Source organism: Bos indicus x Bos taurus, chromosome 17 (assembly GCF_003369695.1).
Source record: "Bos indicus x Bos taurus breed Angus x Brahman F1 hybrid chromosome 17, Bos_hybrid_MaternalHap_v2.0, whole genome shotgun sequence".
NCBI lineage: Eukaryota > Metazoa > Chordata > Mammalia > Artiodactyla > Bovidae > Bos > Bos indicus x Bos taurus.
In genome coordinates, this window is record NC_040092.1 from 29,253,066 (window position 1) to 29,270,890 (window position 17,825).

The window sequence follows — 17,825 nt, forward strand, 5'->3', positions numbered from 1 at the left end:
TTCTGCTCTGATTGCTGTGGCCAAAACTTCCAAAACTATGTTGAATAGTAATGGTGAAAGCGGGCACCCTTGTCTTGTTCCTGACTTTAGAGGAAATGCTTTCAATTTTTCACCATTGAGGGTAATGTTTACTGTGGGTTTGTCATATATAGCTTTTATTATGTTGAGGTATGTTCCTTCTATTTCTGCTTTCTGGAGAGTTTTTATCATAAATGGATGTTGAATTTTGTCAAAGGCTTTCTCTGCATCTATTGAGATAATCATATGGTTTTTATTTTTCAATTTGTTAATGTGGTGTATTACATTGATTGATTTGTGGATATTGAAGAATCCTTGCATCCCTGGGATAAAGCCCACTTGGTCATGGTATATGATCTTTTTAATGTGTTGTTGGATTCTGATTGCTAGAATTTTGTTAAGGATTTTTGCATCTATGTTCATCAGTGATATTGGCCTGTAGTTTTCTTTTTTTTTGTGGGATCTTTGTCAGGTTTTGGTATTAGGGTGATGGTGGCCTCATAGAATGAGTTTGGAAGTTTACCTTCCTCTGCAATTTTCTGGAAGAGTTTGAGTAGGTTGGGTGTTAGCTCTTCTCTAAATTTTTGGTAGAATTCAGTTGTGAAGCCATCTGGACCTGGGCTTTTGTTTGCTGGAAGATTTTTGATTACAGTTTCAATTTCTGTGCTTGTGATGGGTCTGTTAAGATTTTCTATTTCTTCCTGGTCGAGTTTTGGAAAGTTGTACTTTTCTAAGAATTTGTCCATTTCTTCCACGTTGTCCATTTTATTGGCATATAATTGTTGATAGTAGTCTCTTATGATCCTTTGTATTTCTGTGTTGTCTGTTGTGATCTCTCCATTTTCATTTCTAATTTTATTGATTTGATTTTTCTCCCTTTGTTTCTTGATGAGTCTGGCTAATGGTTTGTCAATTTTATATATCCTTTCAAAGAACCAGCTTTTGGCTTTGTTGATTTTTGCTATGGTCTCTTTTGTTTCTTTTGCATTTATTTCTGCCCTAATTTTTAAGATTTCTTTCCTTCTACTAACCCTGGGGTTCTTCATTTCTTCCTTTTCTAGTTGCTTTAGGTGTAGAATTAGGTTGTTTATTTGACTTTTTTCTTGTTTCTTGAGGTATGCCTGTATTGCTATGAACTTTCCCCTTAGGACTGCTTTTACAGTGTTCCACACGTTTTGGGTTGTTTGTTTTCATTTTCATTCATTTCTATGCAAATTTTGATTTCTTTTTTGATTTCTTCTGTGATTTGTTGGTTATTCAGCAGCGTGTTGTTCAGCCTCCATATGTTGATCAAAAATTTAAAGTCCAAATAATCACTTTTCATTTGATAATACTGTTTCAAAATTTATGAAAAAATTAATGGATTTTGTTACAGCCTTCTTTAAATTTTTAATAATTATTATAAATATATTAATATAATATAATATAATAATAACTATTATTATAATAACAAATCTGGTATTAAAGATTATATAAGACTAATTATGGGGTTTTTCCCCTGAGAATATATTATGAAAATAGGAGAGACAAAATTAGGGAATATAAACTCATGTTTTTTATTAATAACCTCCATTGATCAAACTGTATTTGCATCTGCTATCAATAAATGTCTTTTCCTTCTGTCTTTTTCCAAGTTGAGCATTGGTGGAAAGATAACTTTTAAATAGAGACAGTTCTTATTCATGGAGAGAATGGTTTCTTTGGAAGTACAGGCAGAAATTTGGAGTCCACTTGCTAATTACCATATGCAGAAATAGGATACATAGTAATATAATCACCAGTTGTTATATGGGACTTGTGTGTGTGGGTGTGCTCACTCAATTGTGTCCGACTCTTTCCTACCCTGTGGACTGTAGCCTGCCAGGTTCCTCTGTTCATGGGATTCTTGAGTAGGTTGCCATTTTCTCCTCCAGGGGATCTTCCCGACCCAGGGATTGAACCTGAGTCTCTTGAGTCTCCTGCATTGGCAGGTGTAGTCTTTACCACTGAGGCACCTGAGAAGCCTTCTTATATGGGAACTGCTCATGTGTATAAAAAAATTGGTACTCACATTCCATAAGAGATCAACTAAACGCACTTTAACTTGTAAAATGTATAGTTCCAAGAGGATAGGATAGTTTTGGGCTTCCCTGGTAGTTTAGCTGATAAAGAATCCGCTTCCAGGAGACCCAGGTTTGTTTCCTGGGTCGGAAGGATGCCCTGGAGGAGAGCATGGCAACCCACTCCGGTATTCTTGCCTAGAGAATCCCATGGACAGAGGAGCCTGGCAGGCTACATACAGTCCATGGGGTTGCAAAGAGTTGGACACAACTGAGCAACTAAGCACACAGCTCATTAAGATAATAGTAAGTTTTTTGAACAATGACATGATTTGATGTTCTCTCTCAATATGAGCATTTCAGTGATTCATTTTCAGTTTAAACTTATAGACATTTTTTTTCTCTACTAATTGGCTGGTCTTGAAACCACTGGTGGATGATCTGGCTTCTTTCCTGAGGGGTGTGTGTCAATAGTGGACTCTTTGTGTTTTATTTTCCTTTACTGGTGTGCTTATTTTTGCTTTTTTAATGGACATTCTGAGAATATATTTCAGGGAGACATTTTATTCATCCAAAATTCTTCAATAAATTTACAACACAATTATGTCAGTTTAGAGAAATGATTATTATGAATGACTGGAAATAATTATTTGGCATTTAAATAATTAAAGCCAATAATGTAACCTTAAGATATTTTAACCAAAGTCTAAATTTTTAAAAAACAGTCTACTTTTTAATTTACCAGATCTTCACTGAATCAATAAATATTACATTTTCTAAAAATGACAAGTCACAAAGATGCATAAAATTCAGCAAAAATAGATGAAACAAATAAGCCAAAGAAAATAAGAGTAACAGAAGAAAGTGGAGCCAGAAATTAGAGTAGTGTGTAAAAATACATGTTAGAAGTCAAGAGTACAGAAAATTCATGTTGAAGATGAGTCATAAATCTGGTGTCAACCTCCAGTCATCGTGTCTGAAAGAGAAAACAACTAGGTTCAAGAGTCATAGATCCCCTAAGATGACAATCAACTAGTTTTGTAGAAGAAGCATTGTTATCCTTGTAAAAGAGAGGAAAGATAACTTTTTTTTAAAGATTGTTTTTTTGATGTGGACCATTTGTAAAGTCTTTGTTGAATTTGTTACAACATTGCTTCTGTTTTATGTTTTGTTTTTTTGGCCTCAAAGCATGTGGGATCTTTGCTTCTCAACCAGGGATCAAACCCGCACCCCTGCACTGGAAGGCGAAGTCTTCCCCACTGGACTGCCAGGGAATTCCCAAGATAACTTTTTCTTCATTTCTTTATAGTGAGGAAAACCTCTGGCAATAATAAGTAATAACAGCCTTGAGAAGAAAACCTGAGTGGGTTTCATAAGGCAACTTTTCACATTATCTTTTAATTTAGGCTGACGGCATAAAAAAAAATTGCAGTTTGGCACAACTGCATTTCAAGTTCACTTCTCTTTGATAGATGTTTACATATTAAGAAGAATGAAGTCATATTCCTCTTGCTTTTATCTGAGTTTTCTTCAGCCTGACCTTTTGAATGGCACGCAGTGGCAGGATTAGACTCCTTGACGGAAACCAGGTGGTGTTGCCATGGAAGCATGGAGTCTGACTGTGTGTCCTTCTTCTTATGACAGTGTCATGAACCTGGACGACCTGACCCGGCGAGGGCTGTACCTGAGTGACATCCCTCTGCACGATGCCACTCGGGACCTCGTGCTCCTGGGAGAGCAGTTCAGAGAGGAGTACAAGCTGACCCAGGAACTGGAAATCCTCACAGACAGGCTGCAGCTCACGTTACGAGCCCTGGAAGATGAAAAGAAAAAGACGGACACGTAAGAATGTAACCTGTGGTTACAGACGACAGGGCTGTCCTGCATGGTGGATTCGGCGGCTCTCGTGTGGTTAAGGCTGACAGACTGACTAGGTCCAAGCTCAGGTTACTCGCCACATGATAGGCCAGTAAATCCAGAGATGCGGTGTTGGGGCAAGGAACAGAGACTTAATTATGAAAGCCAGCAGATGGAGCAGATGGTGAACTCATGTCCCAAAGACCTGTCTTGCCTGAGTTAGAATTCAGGCTCTTTTAATTTAAAGGGGAGGGACTCAAGCCAAGCGTTTCCTGGTTCCCAGCAGCCTCCAGAGGGGGTGTGTTAATTTCTTCTTGCCTGCTGCCACTCACAGGTGGGCCTTGTCAGGACATTTCCTGTGAGCTGAATAAAGATATTTTAGCTTAATGCTTATCACCCGGGAGGCAAAGTGCCCAGAGATGGGACATTACATATAATTTAGGCTTCAAGGCAACATCGCTTCAGTGATTGAATAGTAATAGCATACAAGGGTTCTTCTCTGTACAAAGACTCCAAGTTGTGGAACCTGTCTCAGTTATGGAGTCCTAAATAAATAAACTCTTGCACGTCACTTAAATCTGTCAGGTACACAGAAAGAAATCAGTCATAATAGTAATGGGGATATGTCTTCTAATTTTACAAACCAAGCTGAAAGAATATACGACAAATCATGTCTCTGCAAATCATTAGAATAACTCAAATGCATGTTTCAAGTCTGACTGCCCGTTCATCCATTTCTTCACACTGGAGTGTGTACCGAGAATCCTCTCTGTGCCAGGGCTGCCAGGTGCTGGGGTACACTGAACAGTGAGCTTAGATTTGGCCATTATATTTTCAAAGAGTTCTTGAATGCCAAATTATTTTAGAATTTGGCAGATATGAATCTGATAGACTGTAGTGTCATCTATGATGACAGTGATTACATCTGTAATTTGACTCACGAACAAAAGTATCAAAATACAAAACTATACAAAACTATGAACGGTGCTTTAAATTTTGAAATAGTAGGCAAATGACATTGAAGATCGTATTTAATTTTCAAGTAATTTATTTAAACAAATACACATTGTGCATACCACTTGGCCTTGCTTGAGGAATAGAGATATATTAGAAGTATATTAATTAAAATTAATTAAAAGCACAAAATCACTGGCTTGCATAAGAGAATTTTACCCAGGGTCTTATGTGTTCGTTTTTAACATTTGTATAATAGGAAGCAATCTTACAGAATTGACCTGACCTTCCTTCCTGTAGGACTATTTCACTCTACTTGACATCATAGCATTGGTAGCAGAATCACTTCCTGTGATGTCTGATGTCTAATCAGACTTTCTTACACTGATACATGTGTTGTTGCCCATGGATGGATGCAAGGTAAACATGTCAACTGTTTGTCAACAGCATAGATGGATAAAGAATCCAGGTGAATGTCTATCTTCGTCCTTAGCCTCTTCCTTCACTTCTCCTACTCTGTATAATGAAGATGAAAATAATAGTTTATTTGAGATCACTTTACTTTCCTTGAAGCCCTAACCCCTTAGTCTTTCCAGGTATTTTTCAAATCTCCTGAAGTATACGGGATGAGGCAGGTACTCAAAATCCCTCCTACTGCTCAAGAAACAACTCAAAATTGTATATTTTAGTATGTGGAACAGCTTCCTTCATGAAAAATAATACATTGTGAGATAGAGCTTAAGAACTGAGGCTCAAAGTCATCTGGATTTATTAAGTTTGAGTTTCTCAGATCCTGCTCAGCTGTTAAATTGGAAAATCACCTAGGTTTCTCTCTTTGTTGATATTTGATTTTCAAAGTGATTTAATTATAAACGTTGACTACTAATTTTCGTTGAAATGAAGTCATGCTACTGTTCACATGTAATATTCAAAATAGCCTTAAAGCATTTTATAAAATGTTCTATGTTTGAGAGCGAAAATGAAAGACTGAAGAAATTCCACTGGAGCTAGGAAAGAAATGTGACCTCAGCTTCTTAAACCTAGCCCTGAGTGACAGCTGGCTTCGGGGAGAAATAGGCTGGGAGGTGTCGTTTGCTCCTCCAGTTGTCTAGTCCAGGAGACTCTCAGGTCTCAGCTCTCACCTCCTGTGTGCTTGCTTCTCTCCTCCCCACGCCAGTGTCGTCTTGTGCCATTGGCCTGGTCTCAGGATTGTCAATGAAAATGAGATCTTTTCTTTCCTAGACCAGTTTCTTACCTGCTTTATCAGTTTCTTCCACAGAGAAGTGAGGCAGGAAGGAAAATCTGTTTTCTTTCTTCCTCCTGTCCTTCCTTTCTTTTATTGAAGTCTAGTTGATTTACAGTGTTATGTTAGTTTCAGGTCTACAACACAGTGATTCATTTACACATGTGTATTCTTTTTCAGATTCTTCATAGATTATTAAAAAATGTTGAGTATAGTTCCCTGTGCTGTACAGTAGGTCCTTGTTGGGGAAATCTGTTTCTTTTCATGTCAGGTGACAAATGTTGAGGCAGGCAGCTTGCCCCTGAGAGGTGAATGTGTCCCTGGGAGCCCATGGTGTTGCGAGAGTCAGACACGACTTAGCGACTCCACCACCACCACCACACCGCAGAGCTAAGTGCTGGGATGACTTCTTTCATTCCATGAATATCACAGTTGGAGCGCTGAAACCCAAGGCGCACAGAACAACTTCAGCTTCCTCGTGTCTGTCCTTTGTTTTGTCTAGTTGTTTTGTTTGGTGTATTTTGATATACTTTGAATTGGTTTGGATTGGGAGATGTTTGGATTGGTTTATAACAAACCAATTATTTATATTTTCTAGCCTTGACTTATAAATGTGGCTAATGATGAGTGTGCTAGCAGAGCCTTCACTGTGCACATGGCACCGAAGTCTCTAAAATGGGCAGTAGAAGCACTAAAGCAGCTCTCAGCATCTCTCATGATGGCTCTGTCCTGATCTCAGGTTGCTGTATTCTGTGCTTCCTCCATCTGTGGCCAACGAGCTGAGGCACAAGCGTCCGGTGCCCGCGAAGAGATATGACAACGTGACTATCCTCTTCAGTGGCATTGTGGGCTTCAATGCTTTCTGCAGCAAGCACGCGTCTGGGGAAGGGGCCATGAAGATTGTCAACCTCCTCAATGACCTCTACACTAGATTTGACACTCTGACGGACTCCCGGAAAAATCCATTTGTTTATAAGGCAAGTCCACGCCCTGTCCGAAAGCAGTGCCATTCATTACTCTGAATTTTCAGACCCTGTCTTCCAATGGTGTGGCAGTCACAGTCCCTGACTGTAGCCATGCAGCCTGGGTACAGTCAGCTCTCATGCATTCATTGTTTACCATTTTCTTAAATAATTACCTCTTGTTCTAAAATAGTCTCTTTCCTGTAACTCAAATGAATGGAGCAGATGCTTCCCTAGTTAAAATATTTAGCAACTTATTTGCACTTATGTGAATAAATCTGTACACGTGGTTTATCACACATAACATAAACGTAGCATTTGTTTCAGTGCCCTGCCAGAGATATTTTTACTGAAAGGTATAAATGTTTTGCACCGTAGAGAAGTCATGGAGCATAGGAGGGGTGCCAGGGACTCAGACCTGCTTTTAGATAACATCAACTGGAAATAAACAGTCATAAGGCATTTCTGCCCATGGTTTCAGTTAGAAAAAAATTATAACATTGAAAAAATGAAGTCCGTGGAATATTGCTTAGTAAAGGCAAGAATGTGAACTAAACCTTCCCCAGGCATCTGGAGTCATAGCAGTGCCACAGGGACTATTTATTTTTATGGCCATTTCCTGAGGAACAATGTAACACGGTGTGAGCACATCATAAAGATAAATGGTTAATGACCTGGATGAACCACTGAACTTAGGGAAGTGGTGCTTTGGCCCATCAAACCATCACTGTTTTGAGGGGGAATAGGGTCATAAATTATTCTTCTGGGTCCTAAGGATGTCTAAGGCGAGAAACTAGGACTTACTAGAAGAAAACTAATATTATGTTCTGTCCCTGCCTGTAATCAGACTTCAAGTGCCAGTTGTGTACATTTTAAATACTGACCAGTTTTCTTCTTGTTGGCATCGAATATATTAGAATTTTAAGAGAGTCGGGGGAGGAAAGTTGAAAGTTATTGATGGCAAATGGAAAAGCATGTTTTGTGTAAGGGTGGCACATGAATCAGTCATGCTTGTACTAACCGGTCTGCACCCTACCAGGTGGAGACTGTCGGGGACAAGTACATGACAGTGAGCGGGCTGCCGGAGCCATGCATCCACCACGCACGGTCCATCTGCCACCTGGCCTTGGATATGATGGAGATTGCTGGCCAGGTCCAAGTAGATGGTGAATCTGTTCAGGTTAGTAGGTAAAACACGTATTTTAATGGTCGTAATAGGCCTTTTGTACAACTGATTTATATTCTTGACCAGCTAGTCATTCATTATGCATAAGGAATTGCATCTTGACAACAAAGATTAAATATTTTTAATGTTTTTTAATTGAAGTATATTTTACAATGTTGTGTTAGTTTCTACTGTACAGCAATATGATTCAGTTATATACATATGTATGTGCGTTTTTTTTTCACATTCTTTTCCATTATGGTTTAATTCAGGATATTGAGTAGAGTTCTCTGTGCTATACAGTAGGTCCTTGTTGTGTATCTATTTTATATATAGTGGTGTGTATCTGCTAATCCCAAACTCCTATTTTATCCCTCCTCCACCCCCTTTCCTCTTTGGTAACCACGGGTCTGTTCTCTATGTCTATGAGTCTGTTTCTGTTTCGGGATAAGTTCATTTGTGTCAAATTTTAGATTCCACATATGAACGGTATCATATGATATTTGTCTTTGACTTCACTTCCTATGCTTGGTCCCTCCATGTTGCTGCAAATGGCATTATTTCATTCTTCTTATGGCTGAGTAAAATTGTATTGTATATATATACTACATCTTCCCTATCGATTCATCTCTCAGTGGACACTTAAGTTGCTTCTGTGTCCTGGTTGTCGTAAACAGTGCTTCTATGAACATTGAGGTGCATGTGTATTTTTTTTTTATTTTATTTTTAAACTTTACAATATTGTATTGGTTTTGCCAAATATTGAAATGAATCTGCCACAGGTATACATGTGTTCCCCATCCTGAACCCTCCTCCCTCCTCCCCGCCCATACCATCCCTCTGGGTCATCCTGGTGCACCAGCCCCAAGCATCCAGTATCGTTCATTGAACCTGGACTGGCGACTTGTTCCATATATGATATTATACGTATTTCAATGCCATTCTCCCAAATCATCCCACCCTCTCCCTCTCCCACAGAGTCCAAAAAACTGTTCTATACATCAGTGTCTCTTTTGCTGTCTCGTACACAGGGTTATTGTTACCATCTTTCTAAATTCCATATATATGTGTTAGTATACTGTATTGGTGCTTTTCTTTCTGGCTTACTTCACTCCATATAAAAGGCTCCAGTTTCATCCACCTCATTAGAACTAATTCAAATGTATTCTTTTTAATGGCTGAGTAATACTCCATTGTGTTATATGTATTTGAATTAAAGTTTTCTTTGGATGTGTGCCCCACAGAGGGATTGCTGGATCATATGGCAGATCTATTTTTAGTTTTTTAAGGAACCTCCATACTGCTCCACAGGGGCTGCACCAACTTATATTCCCAGCAACAGTGTAGGAGGGTTCCATTTTCTCCACACCCTCTCCAGCATTTGTTATTTGTAGACTTTTTAATGATGGCTGTTCTGACCAGTGTGAACTGATACTTCATTGTAGTTTTGATTTGCATTTCTCTAATAATTAGTGATGTTGAACATCATTTCATGTGCCTTTTGGCATCTGTGTAAACAAAGACTAATATTTTATTGAACCTATTATATTACATTCTTACATAGAAATGGGAAATCTGTCCATCTATTTGAAATTACCTTCTTTATTCCATGTGCTGAAAGTCATGAGGATGAGATTAAAACCCCCTGTCCCTTCTGGTTTATTTTTTAAAATCTCTTTCCTAAATCTAATGTAAGTGGCCAGATTCATACTTTTGAAAGCTCCAAAGAATGTTTCTCTCATGCCAGATTTTGTGAGGGTTTTTGTCTGTAATATGTTTGGAGTTCTAGAGAGTTCTTTTGATTTTTATATGATGACTCTGAATTCTTTAGTCTAGCGTGAGCAATAATTCCTATTATTGAATGTATTGAACCAGAGCTTTGATTCTGCAGATAACGATCGGGATCCACACAGGGGAGGTAGTGACCGGAGTCATAGGACAGAGGATGCCTCGCTACTGTCTTTTTGGAAACACTGTCAACCTCACAAGCCGAACAGAAACCACTGGAGAAAAAGGGAAAATAAATGTGTCTGAATATACATACAGGTTAGAGAACACATCTAGGTATCTACTGACTTGAAAAATGTCTCTTTGCAGCTGCTTTAATTCCCTGGGTGATTTTATTACCTTTTACAGTTATCAACTCTGCTTTTAGGATTACTATTATTTTTCAATTAAACAAAAACAAAACAAAAAACTGGTGTGTTGTTCTTTTTTTGGTCACACCATGGTATGTGGGATCTTAGTTTCCCAACCAGGGATCAAACCTGGGGTCCCAGCATTGGGAGTGTGGAGTCTTAACCACTGGACCACCAGGGAAGTCTTGGGATTATTTATTTTTTATTTGAGAAGATTGTGTCATTATTTCCATTTTAAATGATTCTACATACTCTTAGGGATTTCTGCTGTGGTATTTTTACTAAAGCCTTGGTACCTTTAAATAATTTACTGTGTGTCATTCCTGTCTCTTTTTATAACTTTGATGTATGTTACTTTCTCTGTGCGACCATACAGCAAGCTTCTCTGCCTGTTCCCTGTCCCCTTCTAGATGTCTCATGACACCAGAAAATTCAGACCCGCAATTCCATTTGGAGCACAGAGGCCCCGTGTCCATGAAGGGCAAAAAGGAGCCAATGCAAGTTTGGTTTCTATCCAGAAAAAATACAGGAACAGAGGTATGACTCATCAGAGTATAATTCCTTTTTAAAGACAGGGTATGAATATGGGGAGCTAAATCATAATCTCTGAAAATATGTTTCATTTGCAAAGAATTCTTGCTTACATGAACTTGTAAGTACAGCAGCGGAAACACTGACCCATTAGTGAGCTGGTTAGAACAATGCAGCTGCTAGGGGAGACCTGATGTCTGACAGTTTTGTCCTTTAATGAAATTAAAACCAAAAGCACTGGAGAGAGAGAAGCCCTGATTTTGGTTCTTCTGCCGTAATCTGGCTGGAGCCCCACAAGTGAGTGGGCGGTGAGGGGCGTCCCTGGCCCCCTCCCCAGTGCCCTGGGTTGCCATGTGGTCACTGCCAGGGCTGAGACAACATGACCATCTTCAAGGGTGGTTTCCTAACCACGATGCTCCAGATCCTTCTAAGGCCACACCATCACCTTGTGGAATGTTTGGGGATCTTTGGACATGCTAGTCCCTGGTGGGTCTTTCCTGGAGTTCAGTTCAGTTCAGTCGCTCAGTTGTGTCCGACTCGTCACGACCCCATGAATCACAGCACACTAGGCCTCCCTGTCCATCACCAACTCCCGGAGTTTACTCAAACTCATGTCCATTGCGTCGGTGATGCCATCCAGCCATCTCATCCTCTGTCGTCCCCTTCTCCTCCTGCCCCCAATCCCTCCCAGCATCAAGGTCTTTTCCAATGTGTCAACTCCGCATTAGGTGGCCAAAGTATTGGAGTTTCAGCTTCAGCATCAGCCCTTCCAACTAACACCCAGGACTGATCTCGAGAGAAGAGTGATTTATGCATGTCTAGAATCTAAATAATTCCTCAGGGAAGCTATAGGTTCATGCTCATGCTATGGCTATACTCCATCCAGAACCCATGTGCTGGGGGATAGCACTGGGGTTTGCTCGGGGGTCCTATGGCCCACCGTGGCTCACGACACCAAGGTCCCACCAGCCTTGCCCCTCTTTCAGTGGGCTGTGTCAGAAACAAGCCCGATGCTCTATTCCCTGTTGATGTACTGGTTCTGTAGAGGGGGAGAGACTCCTTGTATGTATTTTCCTGGATGTGCACATTCCCTAAAAATGCTTTTAGAATAGAAGTCGTAAAAGGAATGAAATGCCAAGTTGTAAAATATTTATCTTTATCTTCTTTTCACTGTTTTCACTTAAAATAATTTACTCTGGCACTAGCATGCTTCCAGATGTTCTGATAAATTAGTTTGCTTGAAGCTTTGTTCCTTTTATTTGGGTGGCTGTTTCAGCCAACCTGATGGTGGGAACGGCTTAAAAAAGTGGTAGGTATGAATGCAGAGCAAATTTTATTTAAAAAAAAAATATTTTGAGGAATCCTACAAGCTTTGTTTTTTTTTTTTTTTTTTTTTTTTTTCTCTCTAATTTTATTTTATTTTTAAACTTTACATAATTGTATTAGTTTTGCCAAATATCAAAATGAATCCGCCACAGGTATACATGTGCTCCCCATCCCGAACCCTCCTCCCTCCTCCCTCCCCATACCATCCCTCTGGGCCGTCCCAGTGCACCAGCCCCCAGCATCCAGCATCATGCATCGAACCTGGACTGGCAACTCGTTTCCTACATGATATTTTACATGTTTCATTGCCATTCTCCCAAATCTTCCCACCCTCTCCCTCTCCCACAGAGTCCATAAGACTGTTCTATACATCAGTGTCTCTTTTGCTGTCTCGTACACCGGGTTATTGTTACCATCTGAAAACTAATCCCCTATTTACTTGACTTTTTAAAGGAAACGGAGCAGGATGAAAACTGAATCCTGGACTGTGGGGTTAAGATCGCAGGTTGAGGTCCAGTCTACCCCTAACAGATGCCATGCCCAGGACCAGTGATTCCCTCCGTCCTTTTCATGTTTCCCCAAGCCTTTCTCCTGTGTATCTCTTTCCTTATTCATTATTCAGCTTTAGCTCTGCTTTTGATTATTTTTGAGGTTTAGTATGTTATCTGAAGTTTGGCTTTGTGTGGCTGATGTGAGCTTCACATGTCTTCAGATCGACTACGCATCGCCTGGCATGGTGGTTTTCAAGTAGTGGGCACCCAATAAATATTTGGTGAATTTAATTAAATGAAACTGAACAGTATTCAGCCATGTGTATATATATATATCATGGTTTTCCACATCTGTTCAGTGTCTCTATATGTGTATATTTTAATGACTATAACATATAAAAAGGTTTTATTGTGTTGGTGCATATCATTATAGAAATCGTTTTCTAAAGGAGTGATTTCAGAATTTTAGGGGAAAAATGCCGTTTATTTTCAGACTCCATATATCATGCTAAGAAAACAGTGTCTATTTAGAATTATGTTAATTTCCCTTCAGAAATAGAGAATATACTTCTTTGCTATTAAACTATTAGGTTATTCATTCAGATCATGTGGCGATTACAGTTCCTCTAAAATGCTGTCCTTTGCACTGTATCCTTTGCATTATAAATCTCATTAACCTCATGCAGCTGTTGGTGAAGGCAGCACTGTTTCACAATGAGCTATTGCATTAGCTTGGAGTAAACGTTAGGGGCTCTAACTACATCCAAGGATGACGCGGCAAGCACAGCTGGGGTGTTTTGGTTGGTCAGAGCCCTTCTTGGCCCTTTCTTCCCAGAAAAGAGCTCCTTTGTCTTAGCTCACAAGAACTTGATTCTATCCAGGGTGCCATCTTGAGAAAAGTTACTTTAATTTCAACATAGAGTGCATTCCTGTTGGAATCATCACCTGTTGTTCTTCATTATCTCTGATAATTTATTAATATCTATCTTTATAAAATACAGGACCACTACTTTTGTGTAAAAATGTTTGTCTTTAAATATAGCATTTCCTATCAGCACGTTGATAACCTGTATAAATGTTCCATGTTCATGTGTAAGAGAACCTGTAATAAATTATTTTTTCCACTTGTCTCTAGACGGTTTTTGATTCAATAAAAATGATGTGAATGCTCTTATTGGTCTTTTGACTAGTGCCATTTCTGGAAATATGTCGTATCATTTTGCCTCTGATAGACTTTCATTTTGAATCCCTGCTTTAATGGTAAAGCTGAGTGGCTCCTATTCCTCAGGACTATTCCTATATGATATTTTTCTTTAGGATCAACACAGTGACAGCAGCAAGACCAGCACTAGGTGGTGGGGGAGTGGATACACAGATACATGGGAAGTGACATCAGCTCTTGAAGAGCCTCCCACATTTTGGGAGTGAAAGACATGTGTCTAAGTAACTAAACTATTTGATATTCATAGTGATTTTATTGTTCAGTAGCTCAGTCGTGTCCAACTCTTTGTGACCCCATGGACTGTGGCACACCAGGCTTCCCTGTCCTTCACCATCTTGCTCAAACTCATATCCATTGAGTCTATGATTCATATTGATAAAACGTGTTCAAGACACAGAAAGAATACTTAGAGAATGAGAACCAGGAGGGATCAGAAAGAGGAGGAGGGAACCAGCTGGATTTTGTGAAGGTTTGTCTAAAGCTGAATGAATTCATCCCTTCTCTGTGGTTTCCTTCTGTTCAGCCCTCTTGTGTACCACACACAAAAGAATAAAATATTATGTAAAGGTAGGAGATCCTCACTTTGAATTGAGGATATATGTCTACGTTTTTTGGATGGGGAGCTTACCAGGTGGCTCAATGGTAAAGAATTCGCCTGCCAATGCAGGAGATGAAGGAGACTTGGGTTCCATCTCTGGATCAGGAAGATTCCCCTGGAGGAGGAAATGGCAACCCACTGCAGTATTCTTGCCTGGAGAATTCCATGGACAGAGGAGCCTGGTGGGTTAATGTTCATTGGGTCACAAAGAGTTGGACACGACTGAGTGACTCACTCAGTCAGTCAGTTCAGTTGCTGAGTCATGTCCAACTCTTTGTGACGCCATGGACTAAGCGCACACAAATATATTTTGGAACCAATTCATTATTCCATTTTATTTGCATCCATGATTCACCAGATGATGTATTCTGTTTCTTTGTCACTGAAGGGTGTGACGTTGCGATTTGTAATAAAAATTCTATATGATTGGTCCTAGTCCCTATTCTCATTTCTGGCTCAGAGCTCCAAAAACCACAGGAAATTCCTAAGAGATGAAAAATGACAAAGGCGCCTATTGTTATGTTAATAAAGCGACTCTGGGACTTCAGTGGGGTGGGGGCTGAGGTGGTTGTTGCCAGGTGAGCTGACTAGGAATTCCACCCTGATCTCTATTTTCTGGGAGGGGAGACGGTTGTTGTCATATAGTCGCTAAGTCTTGTCCTACTCTTTTGCGACCCCATGGACTGTAGCCTGCCACGCTCCTCTGTCCATGTGAGGGGAGCAGTTTTGGAGTTTAAATCCTTGCTAGTTGGGCTGGTGGGCAAGGGGAATTTCTGGTGGGTGTAAAGCTCTGTGTCTTTTCCATCAGGCTGTTTCTGAATCACATCCTTTTCATGATAAATCGGTCATCTAGTTAGTAAAATGGTTCCCCGAGTTTGTTTCTCTCTAGCAGAATAATCAAACCCAAATAGGGAGTGTGGGAACCTTGGCCCTATAGCCAGTTGGTTAGAATTACAGGTGACAGGGTGACTTTACCTTGATCTCTTAAGTGGGGGATGTTCTTGCAGGACTGAGCCATTAACCTGGGGAATTGGATGTGATATTGGGTCGACGGTGTCAGAACTGAGTTGAAGTGTAGGACATCCAGCTGGATTCTGAGAATTGCTCTGTGGTGTGTGAAGAAAACACACCCCACATTATAAATGGGTGCAGATTGTTGAAGGGGAAAAAGGAACCAATTCTCTGCTCACCTCTAAGATTTCCCTTTGCAACCTTGCTAATGGCTCTCAGAACCGCTAGAGGGCAGCAGAGGATGCTGTTTAGAATATAAGGGCTGGATGGGGGAGTGAGGACACAGGGTCTCTCACAGGAAGTGCTACTCGCTCACCCTCTTGGCTCTGCACTGAAGGGCACTTCCTGTGTGCAACCTCGAATTTTTCCCTCCCACTGTCCCTTACCGACAGTCAAAAGTATATCATAAAAATAATTGTTTTTACCCCATTATGACCATTCGTGTAGCTTGAAATCTATTCACACATATCATGGTCAGAAATTTCACCCACAATTTTTATGCTAATTCTGTAGGAAGGTGTGAAAATTTGTTAAAACAAGCAATTTGTTCTAGAAACTATAATTTTGTACAGAATCATTTTAGGTGAGCTAAGTTGCATGTAGCTCGTGTTAAAATGATTGCTTCTTGCTACTTCTACCGTATTAGAGAGATGACATATAATAGGGTAGATTTTAAAAACCAAACCAAAACAAAAATCACTGTACAGAGAGTTGAGAGCCCATATCCAGTTACGGCAAGGCTAACCCTGTGATCTTGCCACATTCTCTAACTTCTTAAATCCCTGATCTGTGAAAAGAGCTGGTCACGATGATGTCTAAAGAAGATTTTTGCTCTGAAATTCCAACATTTCTTTGGTGAAAGTTCCAGAGCAGGGATGCTATGATTTTGGCCTGACCACTGGGGAATTCTCAGAAAAACAATCCAAATTCTTAACTGAACTCCTTTTAATCGTCAAGGAACAATGAGGAGATCAACTGGGGGGCTTTAAAGCAAATTTCTAAGAAATAAACAGCTCTCTGGAAAACACCTGTTGGAGACCTGACTCCAAGCTAAAATCACAATGACTAGGTTATATTAGTGTATTTGTATTAATGCATATGTTTCTATTATAAGCTAGCCCTATAATATTTGCCTAATCAGGTTCAAATTCTTTAATAAAGAGTTGGACTTTTGATTCTTTAAATATAAGGGGAGAAAATGTACCTCTATTTCATGCAGAAATCCTTTTGAATAGAAGATAACCTCTTAAAAATTAAAGACAAGAAGTGTCAATGAGTAGTATATATAAGAGGTTTTTATTATTACCAATAATATTTACTGCCCATTTTGTACTAATTTGCAAAACATTCCCCAGTAAAAAAGAAATCCATAGTCAAAAAAGCCTTCTTCAGTGACCAATGCAAAGAAATAGAGGAAAACAATAGAATGGGAAAGATTAGAGATCTCTTCAAGAAAATTAGAGATACCAAGGGAATATTTAATGCAGAGATAAAGGACAGAAATGGTATGGACCTAACAGAAGCAGAAAATATTGAGAAGAGGTGGCAAGAATACACAGAAGAACTATACAAAAAAGATTTTAATGACCCAGATAACCACAATGGCGTGATCACTCACCTAGAGCCAGACATCCTGGAGTGTGAAGTCAAGTGGGCCTAGAAAACATCACTACAGAGAAAGCTAGTGGAGGGGATGGAATCCCAGCTGAGCTAGTTAAAATCCTAAAAGATGATGCTGTTAAAATGCTGCACTCAATATGCCATGAAATTTGGAAAACTCATCAGTGGCCACAGAAATGGAAAAGGTCAGTTTTTATTCCAAACCCAAAGAAAGGAAATGCCAAAGAATGTTCAAACTACCAGATAATTCTACTCATCTCTTACACACTAGCAAGGTAATGCTCAAAATTCTCTAAGTGAGGCTTCAAAGATACATGAACCAAGAACTTCCATATTTTTCAAGCTGGATTTAGAAAAGTCAGAGTAATCAGAGATCAAATTGCCAAAATCTGTTGAGTCATAGAAAAAAACAAGAGAATTCCAGAAAAACATCTGCTTGATTGACTACTCTAAATCCTTTGACTGTGTGGATCACAACAAACCGTGGAAAATTCTGAAAGAGGTGGGAATACCAGACCACCTGACCTGCCTTCTGAGAATCTGTATGCAGGTAAAGAAGCAACAGTTAGAACTGGACATGGCACAATGGACTGGTTCCAAATTGGGAAGGGAGTATGTCAAGGTTGTATATTGTCACCTTGCTTATTTAA

The 17,825-nt window shown here is 39.6% G+C and overlaps 1 protein-coding gene across 2 annotated transcripts in view; it reads left to right on the forward strand.

The window, feature by feature from the left end:
* Positions 1 to 13,898, forward strand: part of GUCY1B1 (guanylate cyclase 1 soluble subunit beta 1) — a 63,234-nt gene extending 49,336 nt beyond the window's left edge. For both annotated transcript variants that reach the window (XM_027567207.1, XM_027567208.1), the window contains exons 9-14: positions 3,702 to 3,899; positions 6,851 to 7,088; positions 8,113 to 8,253; positions 10,130 to 10,284; positions 10,787 to 10,913; positions 12,687 to 13,898. In XM_027567207.1, the coding sequence (XP_027423008.1) occupies positions 3,702 to 3,899; positions 6,851 to 7,088; positions 8,113 to 8,253; positions 10,130 to 10,284; positions 10,787 to 10,913; positions 12,687 to 12,710 (883 nt within the window). In that variant the 3' untranslated portion in view covers positions 12,711 to 13,898. The remainder of the gene's footprint in view (positions 1 to 3,701; positions 3,900 to 6,850; positions 7,089 to 8,112; positions 8,254 to 10,129; positions 10,285 to 10,786; positions 10,914 to 12,686) is intronic.
* The last annotated feature ends 3,927 nt before the right edge of the window (positions 13,899 to 17,825 follow it).